Raw genomic sequence first — 13,762 nt, forward strand, 5'->3', positions numbered from 1 at the left:
GGATAATCTCAAAGTTTTATTCAAAAGAGTGGATTCTTTTTTCTTGGGTTGGAAAATATGAAATAAGGAAACTGTTAGCAAAAACAACAGCTTTTTACATGCTAGGAAAAATGCTAAGAGCTTTCCATACATTATCTCACTTAATACTTGATAAGAATCCTATGCTGAAAGTACTATTACTTTAAAAAATGGGAACTGAATCTTCCATAGGATTATTTGCTCAAAGTTACACAGTCAACAAGTGGGAGATGCCACTTTATACCATTTTCCAGATTTACAAAAGATAATGGAGTCTGTTTCTGTTTTGTAAGTAAATTCATTGTATCATTTCTTTTTTAGATTCCACATATAAAAGAATGAGCTTCTGGTTGTAAGGGGGAGGGATGGGAGGAAGGAATAGGTAGGGAGTTTAGGAGGGGCATGTACTCTGCTGTATTTAAAATAGATAAACAACAAGCGGCTTCCCAGGTGGTGCTAGTGGTAAAGAACCCACCATGCAATGCAGGAGACTTAAGAAATGTGGGTCCAATCTCTGGAGGATCCCCTGGAGATCCCCTGGAGAAGGAAACAGCAACCCACTCCAGTATTCTTGCCTGGGAAATCCTATGGACAGAGGAGCCTGGCAGGTGACGGTCCATGGGGTCGCAAAGAGTTGAACACGACTGAGCAACTAAATAACAACAATAAGAACCAACAAAGACCTACTACTGTATAGCACATGGAACTCTGCTCAACGTTCTGCGGCAGCCTGAATGGTAGGGGAGTTTGGGGGAGAATGGGTACATGTATATGTATGGCTGAGTCCCTTTGCTGTTCACCTGAAGCTATCACATTGTTTGTTAATTGGCTACACGTCAGTACAAAATAAAAAGTTAATAAAAATAAGATAATTGTCCTGCTAGCACTGAGATACACATGTAAAAACACACACACACACACACATACAATTATCATTTGGCAAATCCTTATGAAAGGAGAAGTGTATTTAAAGCCTTGGCTCAAAGCTATGCTCTTGCTTGCGATACTAGTTACAGCTGACGCAGATGATTTTGAAATCTGCACCCAGAAAAACATAAAATGCTCTCTCCTTTCCTTGCTCAAATAAGAACACGGCAAAGCCTCGTACATGCACTAAACAGAAATGGTCTCAGTGATTACAGAGTGAATTTGGACTGTGCAGGCGAATAACCAAGATCATTTCCACCTTCCTCCTTTGACCTAGCAGTTCTTTTCCGACCTGATTCATTCAAGTGATGGCTTCCACCTTCTGCCGCACTCTCTTGGTGGAGGTGAGCATCATCCTGATTCAGTTTTGCCTCCTTGATAAGGAAATAGCTGCCTTCTGCACAAAGGGGGAAATAATGACAAATGTGCAACTAGCACTTGGGATCTGAAGCCAGCATCAACCACCGTGCTTGCTCAGTTATGGACTGCATTTAGACACTTCAGGAATGCTATGATTTGGGGAGAGGGCTGTGATGTGGTGGGTCCACATCTAAGTTCTGGCTGTTTCCCATCTGCTGAGCTGCCTGACCTCTAGGAACCTCCGTTTTTATCTGATAATTAAGCCTCACTCATACCCACTCATAGAGGATAATGAGGTTTCTGGATTCATCAACCACAATGCAGCCCACAAACATTAGGTGCTTTATTGTTGTAATTACTGTAATTAGAATGGATTCAGAAATCAGCTTCGTTTCTCTTGCTCATAATCAAACAATGGAAAGCCATGAGTTTTGTTTTTTTTTTTTTTTTTTTTTTTTAACTCTGACTTGTAAGCAGTATCTGGAGAAGGGAATGGCTACCCACTCCAGTATTCTTGCCTGGAGAATCCCATGGACAGAGGATCCTGGCGGGCTATAGTCCATGGGGTCACAAAGAGTCAGACACGACTGAAGTGACTTAACATGCACGTAGGCTATTTCTTGGGAAATATTGAAACTTCTGTCCATGTGAGTCTCAGTGAGCTTGAGAAAACTGCTGCCCACATTATTACGTGGGACGCCACACAAAAGTGGAGTGAGCTTAGCTGCAGCTTATGGCCTCCGTCACTCCTTCACCCCTTCAACTTGAAGTCACTCAGACTTTCCTCTTTCACCAAGCAGGGCCCATGCAATACCTTCAGACTTCATGAGATGAAAACTTTTGAAAGGGAGCTCTCTAACTTTCCCAAGGAAAGCTGGCTCACAATTCCCACACTGTACTTTGGGCTGAGCCTCTAATACTTTCCTTGAAGATCCAGAAACACTTACTGTGTTAACAATATTAAGCACACTGTAACATTTCACTTTCTAGCATGTTCTTTTGTGTCTGCACAAAATTTGACTGCTTTAGGGTTTTCAGTATTTCTATTAGGATCAATAAAATATTATTAATGCTATTACCATGAGGTTTTTCTAAAGTAATCCCCAGAAAGTTAATTCAGTATTTAGAAGAAAGACACCCAGAAAAAAAAATTTCCCCCTCAAAACCTTCAAATCTTAGTCAAATTTGTCCACAGTATATTATCTGGAAGCCTGGCTTTTTTTTGTCCCCTGGTGCTAAGTGGGCCAGTGGACTAAGCACACACAGGAAACCTGCCCAATTCCTTTAAGCCAGCCATGAAGGGAGGGAGGCCACATAAGTGGATCCGCTGGTCACAGAAACATCAACAGGACCCTAGAACCTAACACAGAGCCTCGAACAAGTCAGGCAATTGATTAGAGCTTCATAGACTGAATTAATCTAGATACTTACAAGTTAGGGGCCCAGAACATCACCCAAGTAGCACAGGTCACCCTGTAACTGAAGATGTTTCTGTGCCCAGCTGTTTACAACATCTGGGAACTTGCTGCCTCATGTACATTGCTTAGAGGGGGAAGGTACACACTATTACTTTTGCCTTTGAAAGGGAGCTCAGGGTGACCCCAAACTTCTGAGGAACAAAGTTCAATCTTTACATTAAAGCAATTATTACAAAATGCAGGCTGTGCACCTGACGTTCAATTTCTGAATGTTCTATGTCTCCTGGAATTCACTGATTCACATTCTAGCAAATACAGAATTTATTGGGCTTCTCAAATGTCAGTGTTCTCAAGTTCAGAACTGCATAGGCTTTGGGGGGCTTGTTATAAACAGAGATGCCTGAATTCTACTCTTGCAGATTCTGAGATTCTGATTTGTAGGTGTGGATCTTTTACTTTCTCCAAACTTTTCACTGATAACTTTTTTTTTTTTTGGTAGTACAGGAATTTGCAAAATACAACTCAGTGACCTAGCAGAAGGTTCCTCTGATGTGGACAGAGAATGACCAAGGCAAGTCAACAGATTTTCCTTTCTCCTTAACAAGCAAGAGAGTCTTCTAGAACAAGGTCTCATTTTAATCAGGTTCTCAGGTGGTGCAGAGGCACCTTGGAGTTTGAGAAATACTATATTCAACACACAAAAACAGAATAGAACTTGTTTTTTTTTCAGGGGGGAGGTTCAGGGCAGTTCAGAGAGAGAGAGAAAGCAGCATACCACCGAGGGATCTTGTTAAAAACACAGATTCTGACTTATTTTCAGATGCCGCATTTTTAACATTTCCAGTGATGCTGCTGCTACTGTTGCTTGGAACACATTTTGAGTAACAAAGGTTAAGAGTGAAGGCTGGAGGCAGGGAGCAGGAGTTCCACAAACCAAAATCAAGTCCTGGTTTCCCGACCTTACTAGCTGTGTGACAGCGGGCTGGTTACTTCTTTATCAGAAAAATGGGAGTTGAGGGGAGCAGAGAATAGCACTGATCCATGTACAGGTGTGCGAGCTGGACCATAAAGAAGGCTGAGCACCAAAGAACTGATGCTTTCAAACTGGTGCTGGAGAAGACTTTTGAGAGTCCCCTGGACAGTAAGGAGATCAAACCAGTCCATCCTAAAGGAAATCAACCCTGGATATTCATTGGAAGGACTGATGCTTTGGCCACCTGATGGAAAGAGCTGACTCATTGGGAAAGACTCTGATGCTGGGAAAGATTAAAGGCGGGAGGAGAAGGGGACGACAGAGGATGAGATGGTTGGATGGCATCACCTACTCAATGGGCATGAGTTTGAGCAAACTCTGGGAGATGGTGAAGGACAGGGAAGCCTGGCGTGCTGCAGTCTATGGGGTCACAGAGTCAGACACACTTAGCAACTGAACAACAACAAGAGTATTTGGGTGAGAACTGTATCTCAGCACAGAAGCACTTAAAAGGTGCTTACCACAGCTCAAGGACATAGTAACAAACTGACATGCTAACAAATGGGACTCTATCACGGAAAGTTTTCAACTTCTCATTGGATTAAGCTGTAATAACCTAGAGGGGTGGGAAAAGGTGGGAGGTGGGAGAGAGATTCGAGAATGAGGGGACATATGTACACCTATGGTTAATTCATGTTGATGTATGACAGAAATCAAATCAATATTGTAAAGCAATCATCAATCAATTAAAAATAGATAAAAAAATTTTTTAAGTTAAGTTTTCAGTCTCATGAAAGCCACCTGAATGAGTGTTTCTGCCTGGCAGTCTCGGTTGCCACACTGCTTTGCCAAATTATATACAAGTTTAGCTGCAACTGTGTTTTCTGGTCACGGGCTTCAGCTGAGCAGGATGATACTCCAAGGACTGAGACCCACATATTCAGACTGTGGCTGCTCCCTGGGCTGCTGCCGACCCACTGGGTCTGGAAGCACAGGGTCACAGTGGGACTAGGCTAGTTCTGTTCCATGGTGGTTGCTATTTCCAGCTCATGTTTATGAAATACATATAATTTTAAGGCTTTACCAAGAGAGAGCCTTCCCTCTGTGGTTGATTTTCAGAGTCATAATTACCCTCTTATTACAAGCCAGTGTTCTGGGCTCTGACTCCCCTGGGTTCTCATGGCCGGCTCGTGGGACAGCCAGAGGTATAACACTGGTCAAATCTGCTGACCATGCCATTCCGCGCTAGCAGACTTGGCAGCCTCGTCAAGGGTTTGAGTGGGTTTGGAAGTGGCTCGAGCAGAATCTTGCTTCTCTGAAAGAAATCTGCTTCATGGCCTGAGTTGCCCACTTTTAAAACTCTGAATGCTCTGAACAAGAGCCTGGTGCTAAGACTGTCACGATTTGAGAGTAGAGGATTACCAGGACAGCCAATGACCAATATCCTCCAGCATCCTCTAAGGTCCAAGAGAATGATTATAGAAACATAGGTGTCATGGAATTTTAGAGTGACACATAACTCAGGGTTGCAACAACAGCAAGATGCTCAGATAACTGTGTTATCAACATTCTCATGTGCAAGGAGTCATTAAGCACCTTGCTCTACTTTCTCCAGCTCAGATTTCCTCTTTGACTGCTCCCTGCATTCTAGCCTTTGATCAGGGGAAGTAAGACTCTTTTCCTGTGATTAGATACCCTGGTAGCCAGAGGGAATTCTTCCAGGCATGAATATTCTTTCATTAATGACAGTCTGCTTTTTTCTCTTTTTCTTTCTTGTTCTTTTTAAATCGTCACTCACAACTGAGATGATTTCTCCCTTATTTTAAATAACCTTATAATTAGCTAAATAGTTCACAGATATGAGTTAAAGCCAAACTGTTGGTTCTGCCTCTTCTTGCTCCCCCCACACCTCCCTACTATTTAGCACCAATATAGGGCTTGCATGCATGCACGCTAAGTTGCTTCAGTCGTGTCCGACTCTGTGCGACCCTGTGGACAGCAGCCCACTGGGCTCCTCTGTCCACGGGATTCTCCAGGCAAGAATACGGGAGTGGGTTGCCATCTACTTCTCTTCAATTTAGGGCAGCAGTCCCCAAACCTTTTTGGCACTCAGGGACAGGTTTGGTGGAAGACAAGTTTTAGATGGACCAGGGGTGGTTTGGGGATGATTCAAGCACATTACATTAATTGTGCCCTTTATTTCTATTACTATTACATCAGCTTCAGCTCAGATCATCAGGCAATAGACCCTGGAGGTTGGGTGCGCCTCATTAAGGGAATTTGCAGATGGGATAGGGGGACCCAGCAAAAAGTCCTCGCATGAGAACAGACAGTGGGGCAAGAAAATGGATTCTCTCTCCTCTTTTCTAGAAGCCAAGACCTCAATCCCGATAGCCAGGCAGCAAATAGGTACTTCTTCAGAAGAGGGCTCTGTGGTCCCCATGGAAGCAAGTCCTCTTGGATTTCCTGGTGAGTTGCCAGGAGTCTGCTGGCCCGGGTTCAGCACTGCTGTGCACGGTACTGCTCTTTCTGGACCATGCGTGGTGGGGTGGGTCCTGAGATAAGAACCACCGGGTCCTCTCAACTACCTCTCTCATAAGAGGTAGTAGGTTTGGGAGAAGGGAGTGGGAGATGAGGAAAGATACTTTGTTTCAGGAAAACATGAGCTCCCAGTAGAAAGGAAAGACTTGAGCTGATAAAAGAAAGACTTTATTCCCTTGGAAGAAAGAATACCTGCCACAGAATCCCAATCCCAAATCCAAGTATAGGGGGAAGCTGGAGAGCAAGGGACAATGAGGTGTTTGACAGCGGATGCAACCCATGGGCAAAGCTGGGTCCCTGGGGAAGGGAAAACACATTCTTTAGACCACGTGAAAAAGTATCAATATATGGCAGGTGGGTCCTCAGTCCTGAACTTTGGTTAAGCCAAATGAGCTTTTAAAAACAAAGGAAAACTGCTGTTTCTGATGGGGGTTATAGATATTTAACAAACATACCTGCACTGAAGACCTAGCTCAGGGATTTTTATGGTAATTAGAGGATGAGCCCTGAAGAATTGATGCTTTCAAACTGTGGTGCTGGAGAAAAGTCTTGAGAGTCCCTTGGACTGCAAGGAGATCCAAGCAGTCAATTCTAAAGGAAATCAGTCCTGAATATTCATTGGAAGGACTGATGCTGAGGCTGAAGCTCCAATACTTTGGGCACCTGATGTGAATAGCTGACTCATTTGAAAAGACCCTGATGCTGGGAAAGATTGAAGGCGGGAGGAGAAAGGGGTGGCAGAGGATGAGATGGCTGGATGGCATCACCAACTCAATGGACATGGGTTGGAGCAAACTCTGGGAGATAGTGAAGGACAGGGAAACCTGGCATACTGCAGTCCATGGGCTGGCAAAGAGTCCGACATGACTTAGCAACTGAACAACAACAAAATTAAAATACACACTGAATAAAAAGCAAGCTCCCTTAGTCTTTTTCCTTAACACAGTGATTATTATTATTTTCATGCTAACCCATTGTGGAAACCCATAGCTTTGCCAGCAAAACAACATCCTGCCACCGTTAAAAGTATGTTACAATTTGTGGCTGTGGACCCAGTATTTGACATGGAGTGGTGTTCTATTTCCACCCAATTTAATTATATGCTCCCTTTATATATCGTGGATAGCTCACACTAGCAGAATTGTTTTGGCTGGTGAAAAACTGGCCATGACTTGTCATAATAGGCTGGTTTATAGAACCACTGAAGTATAGCTACTGCCCATCATTCGAGAATTAGGGCACCATAACAACCCTTTATTTACATATACTGCTGAGACAGTAAAAAAAGCAAATAGATTTCTTAAGTTGAGACAGCAGAAATCTCCCCCAGGGCATGTGGCCCTCGGTGCGACAGTAACATCGGCAAGCCTGAATAACTTCAGTGTTTGGCGTCTGTGTTTGAGCAACACATCATTTCATGGGCAGTTCACAACATTCTAATAATAAAATGGAGTCTAAATTTGGAGTTGGGCTTCACCAACAGTAGATGGTAATGTACACAGCGGAATCTCTATGTGATTTGTGAGGAAGGTTTAAATTTGCTAATCACACTCCCACTGAGAGATTCCACAGAGGGCCTGAAGTGGAATCAGATGGCAAAGCCTTCAGCCAGGAGAGCCTGACCTAGTTTACGTTAACTCAGATCCTGCATCTGAGTAAAGTCAGGGATTCTTTCATCTTCAGACTCTGAAAGAGTCTTAGCTTTCCCCTCATACAACAGAAACCCTCTATAAATCCACACCATCCCTGCCTCTCTCCCCCTTTTTTTGCCTACTCCATTCTGTCCTCTTCATGATCTCTGGGGAAAATTTTACTGGGGTAAAGCATCATTGCTCTCATTGACTGTCTTGATAGTTCATGTAAATTGCCTCCTCCTTGTTCTTTCGGAGTTGCACTAGACTTGTTTGTAATACACACATTTTAAAAGCTTCCTCCAAAACATCTCTTCACTTCTGTTTCTAGGGTGGTGTCTTCACCCTCAGGAGCCCTTTAGCTTCTAGTGAAGTCCCACGTCTGCCTGTGAAAGGGTAGTGCGTGGTCATCACGACTCAGATTGCGACTCAGATTGTTACCAGTCTTTCTGCAGTGATATGCAAGTGGTCCAAAGGGGGCAGATACTTCAAAGGGCATCCTGTTCCTTCGGGCTGCTGAGACCTGGGAAGGTGTAGAGAGGATAGGGAGAGGGCTCCAGACAGCACCTTGCAGGCCCCTGCAGCTAGCCTGCTGAGCCCTTGGGATTCTGCAAAGCGACTGGCTCCTGTAAGTGCCAACTTCCACCAGGGGGTTAAGAGGCTGAGCCAGCATGGGTGGGCGGAATCCACCTCTCTGGGAGAGCGCTTGGGTTGGTGATGCTTGAGAGAGCGGTCTGGCAGGTCTGCCTCCCCCCACCATCCCACCCCCTATCCCCCCCACCCCAGCCTCCCCCCCAGTGGCGGGAGCCCAGGGCGCTCACCTCCGGAGGCCAGGCCGGCACAGCTGCCTCCGTGCTGGCAGGGCCCGCGCTCGCAGGCATCGGGGTAGAGCACGCAGCCCAGCTTCAGCTCCGTCAGGCCCACCACCTCGGCGAAGCTGCTGCGCTTGTTCTGCAGTGGCAGCTCATTGTCATTCAGCACCACGGAGTCCAGGCAGCCCTGGAAGCCACTCAGCACCTGCGTGGCCCGTGCGTCGGTCAGGCTGCGGATGCTGTCCGCCTGCACCAGGGCGCCGAAGTAGATGGCGCTCTCGGTGCCCAGCTTCTGGAAATAGAGGGGTGCCCGGCGGCGCTCCACGTAGCTGTCGTCCAGGGCCAGGCTGGTGAAGTTGCGGTTGAGTTCCAGGAAGACTGAGTGCCAGCTCCCGTCGTTGACTGCACGGCCTGAGATGCCCAGGATGCCGGGGCCGCTGCCGCAGTCCAGCTGAAACCACAGCCTGCCGTCCACGATCTGTGCGGAACCAACACCGGGCGCTTTTCAAGGTGCATCTGGCCGTGCGCTCTTGGTGCCCCGTTCCCAACCCCCGTTCCCAACCTGGCTGTTGATCCACGTACAAATCTGCTATGGTTTGGTTTTTAATAATTACGCTTTCTCCTCATTATATGCCATGAAAATGCATACCTGAGATTTCACAAATCGTCTTGTAATTAGCAATAGGAGTGCAGGCTCAGAAATCCACACTAATATTTCAGAATACTCCTATTGTGCCCATCTTCATCCTTTAAAAATTCACCACAGTCTTCTGTTTAGGGGGGTCATTTATTCTGTGCGCCCTTCCAAACTATGACCAGCACAGAGTGAGTTCTGTAAACTCATTAATATTCATTTACAAATATTTTTTGAACATCTACTGTGTGCCAAGCAGAGTGGCAGTGCCTGTGAGGGCCACTGAGCAGAGCTGTCACCCCTGTCCTCCTGGGGCTTCTGTTTGAGCGGGGACACGGCCATGAGTCAAATAAGCCCAGAAACACATGTATATGCCCCAAGAAAGTCTGTGCGACTGTGCTGTAGGGGGTGAAGGAGGCCACGTAGATGTCTTACTTTCCAGCTTCATGCATGTGTAAAGTTCATAAACTCTCTTATTAAGTGCTAGCCATCTCCTTACAACAGTTCTTCAGGGTTGCTATTCATCATTTAGGTTAAGATTATCTTAAAAAGTCCTCAGGGCTTGGCCAGTTGCTAGGAACATATGTATATTCACTGCTACATTAAAAAGGGATAACCAACAAGGACCTACTGTACAGCACAGGGAACTCTGCTCAGTGTTATGTGGCAGCCTGGATGGGAGGGGCTTTGGGGGAGATTATATGGCTGAGTCTCTTCGCTGTTCACCTGAGACTATAACAACACTTAATCAGCTATATCTCAATACAAAATAAAAAATTTAAGAAAAAAGAATGGATGTGTATTTCATGACCTCAGGAGCTCCAGAAGGATCTGGCTAACTGTGCACACCTTACAGATACTCCCAGCCCCTGGTCTGGGGTCAGCTACAGAGAACGGCCTGCTGTTTCTGTTGCCCTGGTGAGGGAAGGCACCCAGGTCTCCCCCGCCCCAAGCAGGCTAACTCCAAAAGGACAGCAAACTCAGGGTCATGTGCCACCAGAGGATGCCAGCAGGCCGAATGCTGCTGGGCCGGTCCTGGTCCTCCAGGGAGAGCCAGGATCAGCTGCTGTGGAGGAGACAGGCTGGCCTTTCCTCTGTTGCCCAGCCTCATGTGCATTTCTCAGAGATGCGAGATGGTATGAGGATCTGGGGAATGAAGGCCAGAGCACTGTCTCGTCAGCAAGTCAGTATTGGGCCACGAAGGGTTTCACGGCCAGAAAGCATGAAACAGAAGCTATAGTTCTGTCCTTTGTGAACCAGCAGAAGAACCCAGTGGAGGCCAGCCTCTGAGTCTCACCAGGGCAGCCAGCCTTCACCTGGGATCTGCCGACGGGCGCAGTCTTGGGCCAGGACCTGGGGAGAGAGCAGGAGCTTGCAGAGAGAGAAAGGGAAATGGGCAGAGGGGAAGGCACGGGGGCGCTCAGGGCATTGGGGCCAGGGACGTGCCAGTGTCACAGAAATAACCTGAATCCATCTTTCCAAGATGCATTTGGCTCCTGACAGACCTGTGAGGGACGGGTACACCACCACTCACCCTCACAAATGGGATACTTTTCTATGCCTCAGCATTTTTTGCAGGCAACTAATTCCTAGGGACTCTCACTTCTGCCACTGAGACTCCATGAACTCATTGGCACCCTCTCTTCCTACATATAAAGTTTATGCCACATAATATGTGTATATGAAAGGCAGGAGGCTCTGTGAACCAGGCAGAGCCTTGGGATTTAGGAACGAGAAATCAAATTCCAGCTTTGTCATGCATCACACAAGTTCCCTAGAGAGAACTGGTTGGCGTCTGGGTTTGAAAAGTGGAAGTGTTAGTTTTCCAGTCCTGTCTGAATCTTTGCAGCCCCATGCACTGTAGCCTGCCAGGCTTCTCTGTCCATGGGATTCTCCAGGCCAGAATACTGGAGTGGGTTGGCATTCCCCTCACCGGTGATCTTCCCAATCCAGGGATTAAACCCAGGTCTCCCACATTGTAGGCAGATTCTTTACTGTCTGAACCACCAGGGAAGCTCTGGGTTTAAGACCCTTTATAGAGAAAGCAAAGAGAACTGCCGTGGCTTATTTTACAAGGAGAATGAGTCCACTACAGAATTGCCAGCCGCCTTGTACGTGGTACATACATCCTGTGCTTGGTAATGCAAATGTATGCAGGCCAAAAGACTGGAGACAAATGTTCCTTTTCAGAGATCATTCATGTGTAATATGTTGTCGTTTTTGTCATTGTTTTGGTTGTTGTTCAACAAAATGTACTGAATGAACATTGTAAATCACTCCAGAATACTTGCTCAGTGACAACTCCTGGATAATATCCATATTTTTATTTCAGTGTCAGTAATAAAGCGATCAAATGTGACTTTGGGGACTACCTGCCTCTGGCACAGTTCATCTGCTGTAGTGCTCAGTGGCTGTAGAGTCTATAGGGGTCCCCAGTCTATCAAGGAAAACCTTGGAGTGAGGGTGCACATCATCTAAGGTTTTGTAAAAGGATGTATTTAATTCATATATTACTTGGTACATTCCCCTCCCTAACCCTAACCCCCATCTCTTGGGATAATAATCAAGTTATAAATTCATCCAGGAGAACTTACGTGGCTCTGATGTAGTCACATACGTACATGCTCTATCACTAAGGAAGACAAAATTATCCCATGGTAATACAGTGTATTGTTAAGCTTACTGTTTTGTCTTCCCTATTGAAAAAAATAACAGCAACAACACAGCTGAGTGAATAGAAAGCCACATACCTAAATGACCCCCAGCTTTTGAAAATAAAAGTGACTCATACCTTCTAAATTCTAGGAATTTGGAATTTTAAGCCTTGTCTAGATGCCAAACTAGAATGCTGATACCAAAAACTACCTTGTAAAAAGTCAATATCTGGCTATTTTACAAGTATATTATGCCAAGAGGCAGAGAAGGCAATGGCATCCCACTCCACTACTCTTGCCTGGAGAATCCCATGGACAGAGGAGCCTGGTAGGCTGCAGTCCATGGGGTCGCTACTAGTCAGACACGACTGAGTGACTTCACTTTCACTTTTCACTTTCATGCATTGGAGAAGGAAATGGCAACCCACTCCAGTGTTCTTGCCTTGAGAATCCCAGGGACGGGGGAGCCTGGTCGGCTGCCATCTATGGAGTTGCACAGAGTCGGACACAACTGAAGCGACTTAGCATGCCAAGAGGAAGAGAGAATGCTTTCATATCTGAGTCCTCTCAACTTGGAAAATTATACTCTGATCATATTTAGTTTTTCTGTCTTCAGAATGGAGTTTATCCAGTTTTAAAGAATCTCTCTTTTAAGAGGACAGAGCTTCTTCAAAACAGAGGGCAAGTTAGTTTAACAGAAACTGAAGTGTACGTGAAACTATAAGAAAAGTCTACAGCAAGGATCTGAAATGGTGTGTTTGTCGGGGTGGAGAAGTGGAGACAGGCAGGCAACGTGTTCAATTAAAGCATAATGTCACAAAAGGTGCAGGTATTCAGGGTTGTCTGAAATCAGCGATGTGCTTTAATCCGGATCTTCAGTGGCTTGGGTTTAGGGAGACAAATTATCAGAGCTATAAGTCACCTTGTAAGAAAGCAGGATTTTGCATAAGAAAGTATCAATTACGGTGCAAAGTCTGACTGCTTCAGCCTGTGTGTGGCTCTGGAAGTGCACATCATTATGAACTTGCAAGAAGGTTACAAACACTCTTTGAAAGGGAATGTGTCAAAAACCTATTTTTAAGATGGCCATTAATAGTTACCTGGCAAACAGTAGGATGGACACAATAAAGGTAAGGTCCTAGTAGAGGCAGAAGGGATTAAGAAGAGGTGGCAAGAATACACTGAACTGCACAAAAAGATCTTCATGACCCAGATAACCACAAGGATGTGATCACTCACTTAGAGCCAGACATCCTGGATGCAAAGTCAAGTGGGCCTTAGGAAGCATCACTACGAACAAAGCCAGTGGAGCTGATGGAATTCCAGTTAAGCTATTTCAAATCCTAAAAGATGATGCTGTTCAAGTGCTGTATTCAATATGCCAGCAAATCTGGGAAACTCAGCAGTGCACAGAGGACTGGAAAATGTTAGTTTTCATTCCAATCCCAAAGAAGGGCAGTTCCAAAGAATGTTCAAAGCACTGAACAATTGCACTCATTTCACATGTTAGTTGGTTATGCTCAAAATCCTTCAAGCTACGTGAACTGAGAATTTCCAGATGTACAAGCTGGGTTTCGAAAAGGAAGAGGAATCAAAGATCAAACTGTCAACATTCGTTGGATCACAAAGAAAGCAAGGGAGTTCCAGAAAAAACATCTGCTTCATTGACTATGCAAAAGCCCTTGACTCTGTGGATCACAACAAACTGTGGGAAATTCTTAAAGAGAAGGAAATACCAGACCAACTTACTTGTCTCCTGAGAAGCTTGTATGCAGGTCAAGAAGCAACTGTTAG

The 13,762-nt window shown here is 45.4% G+C and overlaps 1 protein-coding gene across 1 annotated transcript in view; it reads right to left on the reverse strand.

Moving 5' to 3' along the window:
* The window catches only part of FAT3 (FAT atypical cadherin 3), an 813,871-nt gene that overhangs the window by 20,567 nt on the left and 779,542 nt on the right, over positions 1 to 13,762 (reverse strand). The window contains exon 22 of the mRNA XM_069566576.1: positions 8,690 to 9,158. Within this exon, the coding sequence (XP_069422677.1) occupies positions 8,690 to 9,158 (469 nt within the window). The remainder of the gene's footprint in view (positions 1 to 8,689; positions 9,159 to 13,762) is intronic.

This window comes from Ovis canadensis, chromosome 21 (assembly GCF_042477335.2).
Source record: "Ovis canadensis isolate MfBH-ARS-UI-01 breed Bighorn chromosome 21, ARS-UI_OviCan_v2, whole genome shotgun sequence".
In the NCBI taxonomy this organism is placed as follows: domain Eukaryota; kingdom Metazoa; phylum Chordata; class Mammalia; order Artiodactyla; family Bovidae; genus Ovis; species Ovis canadensis.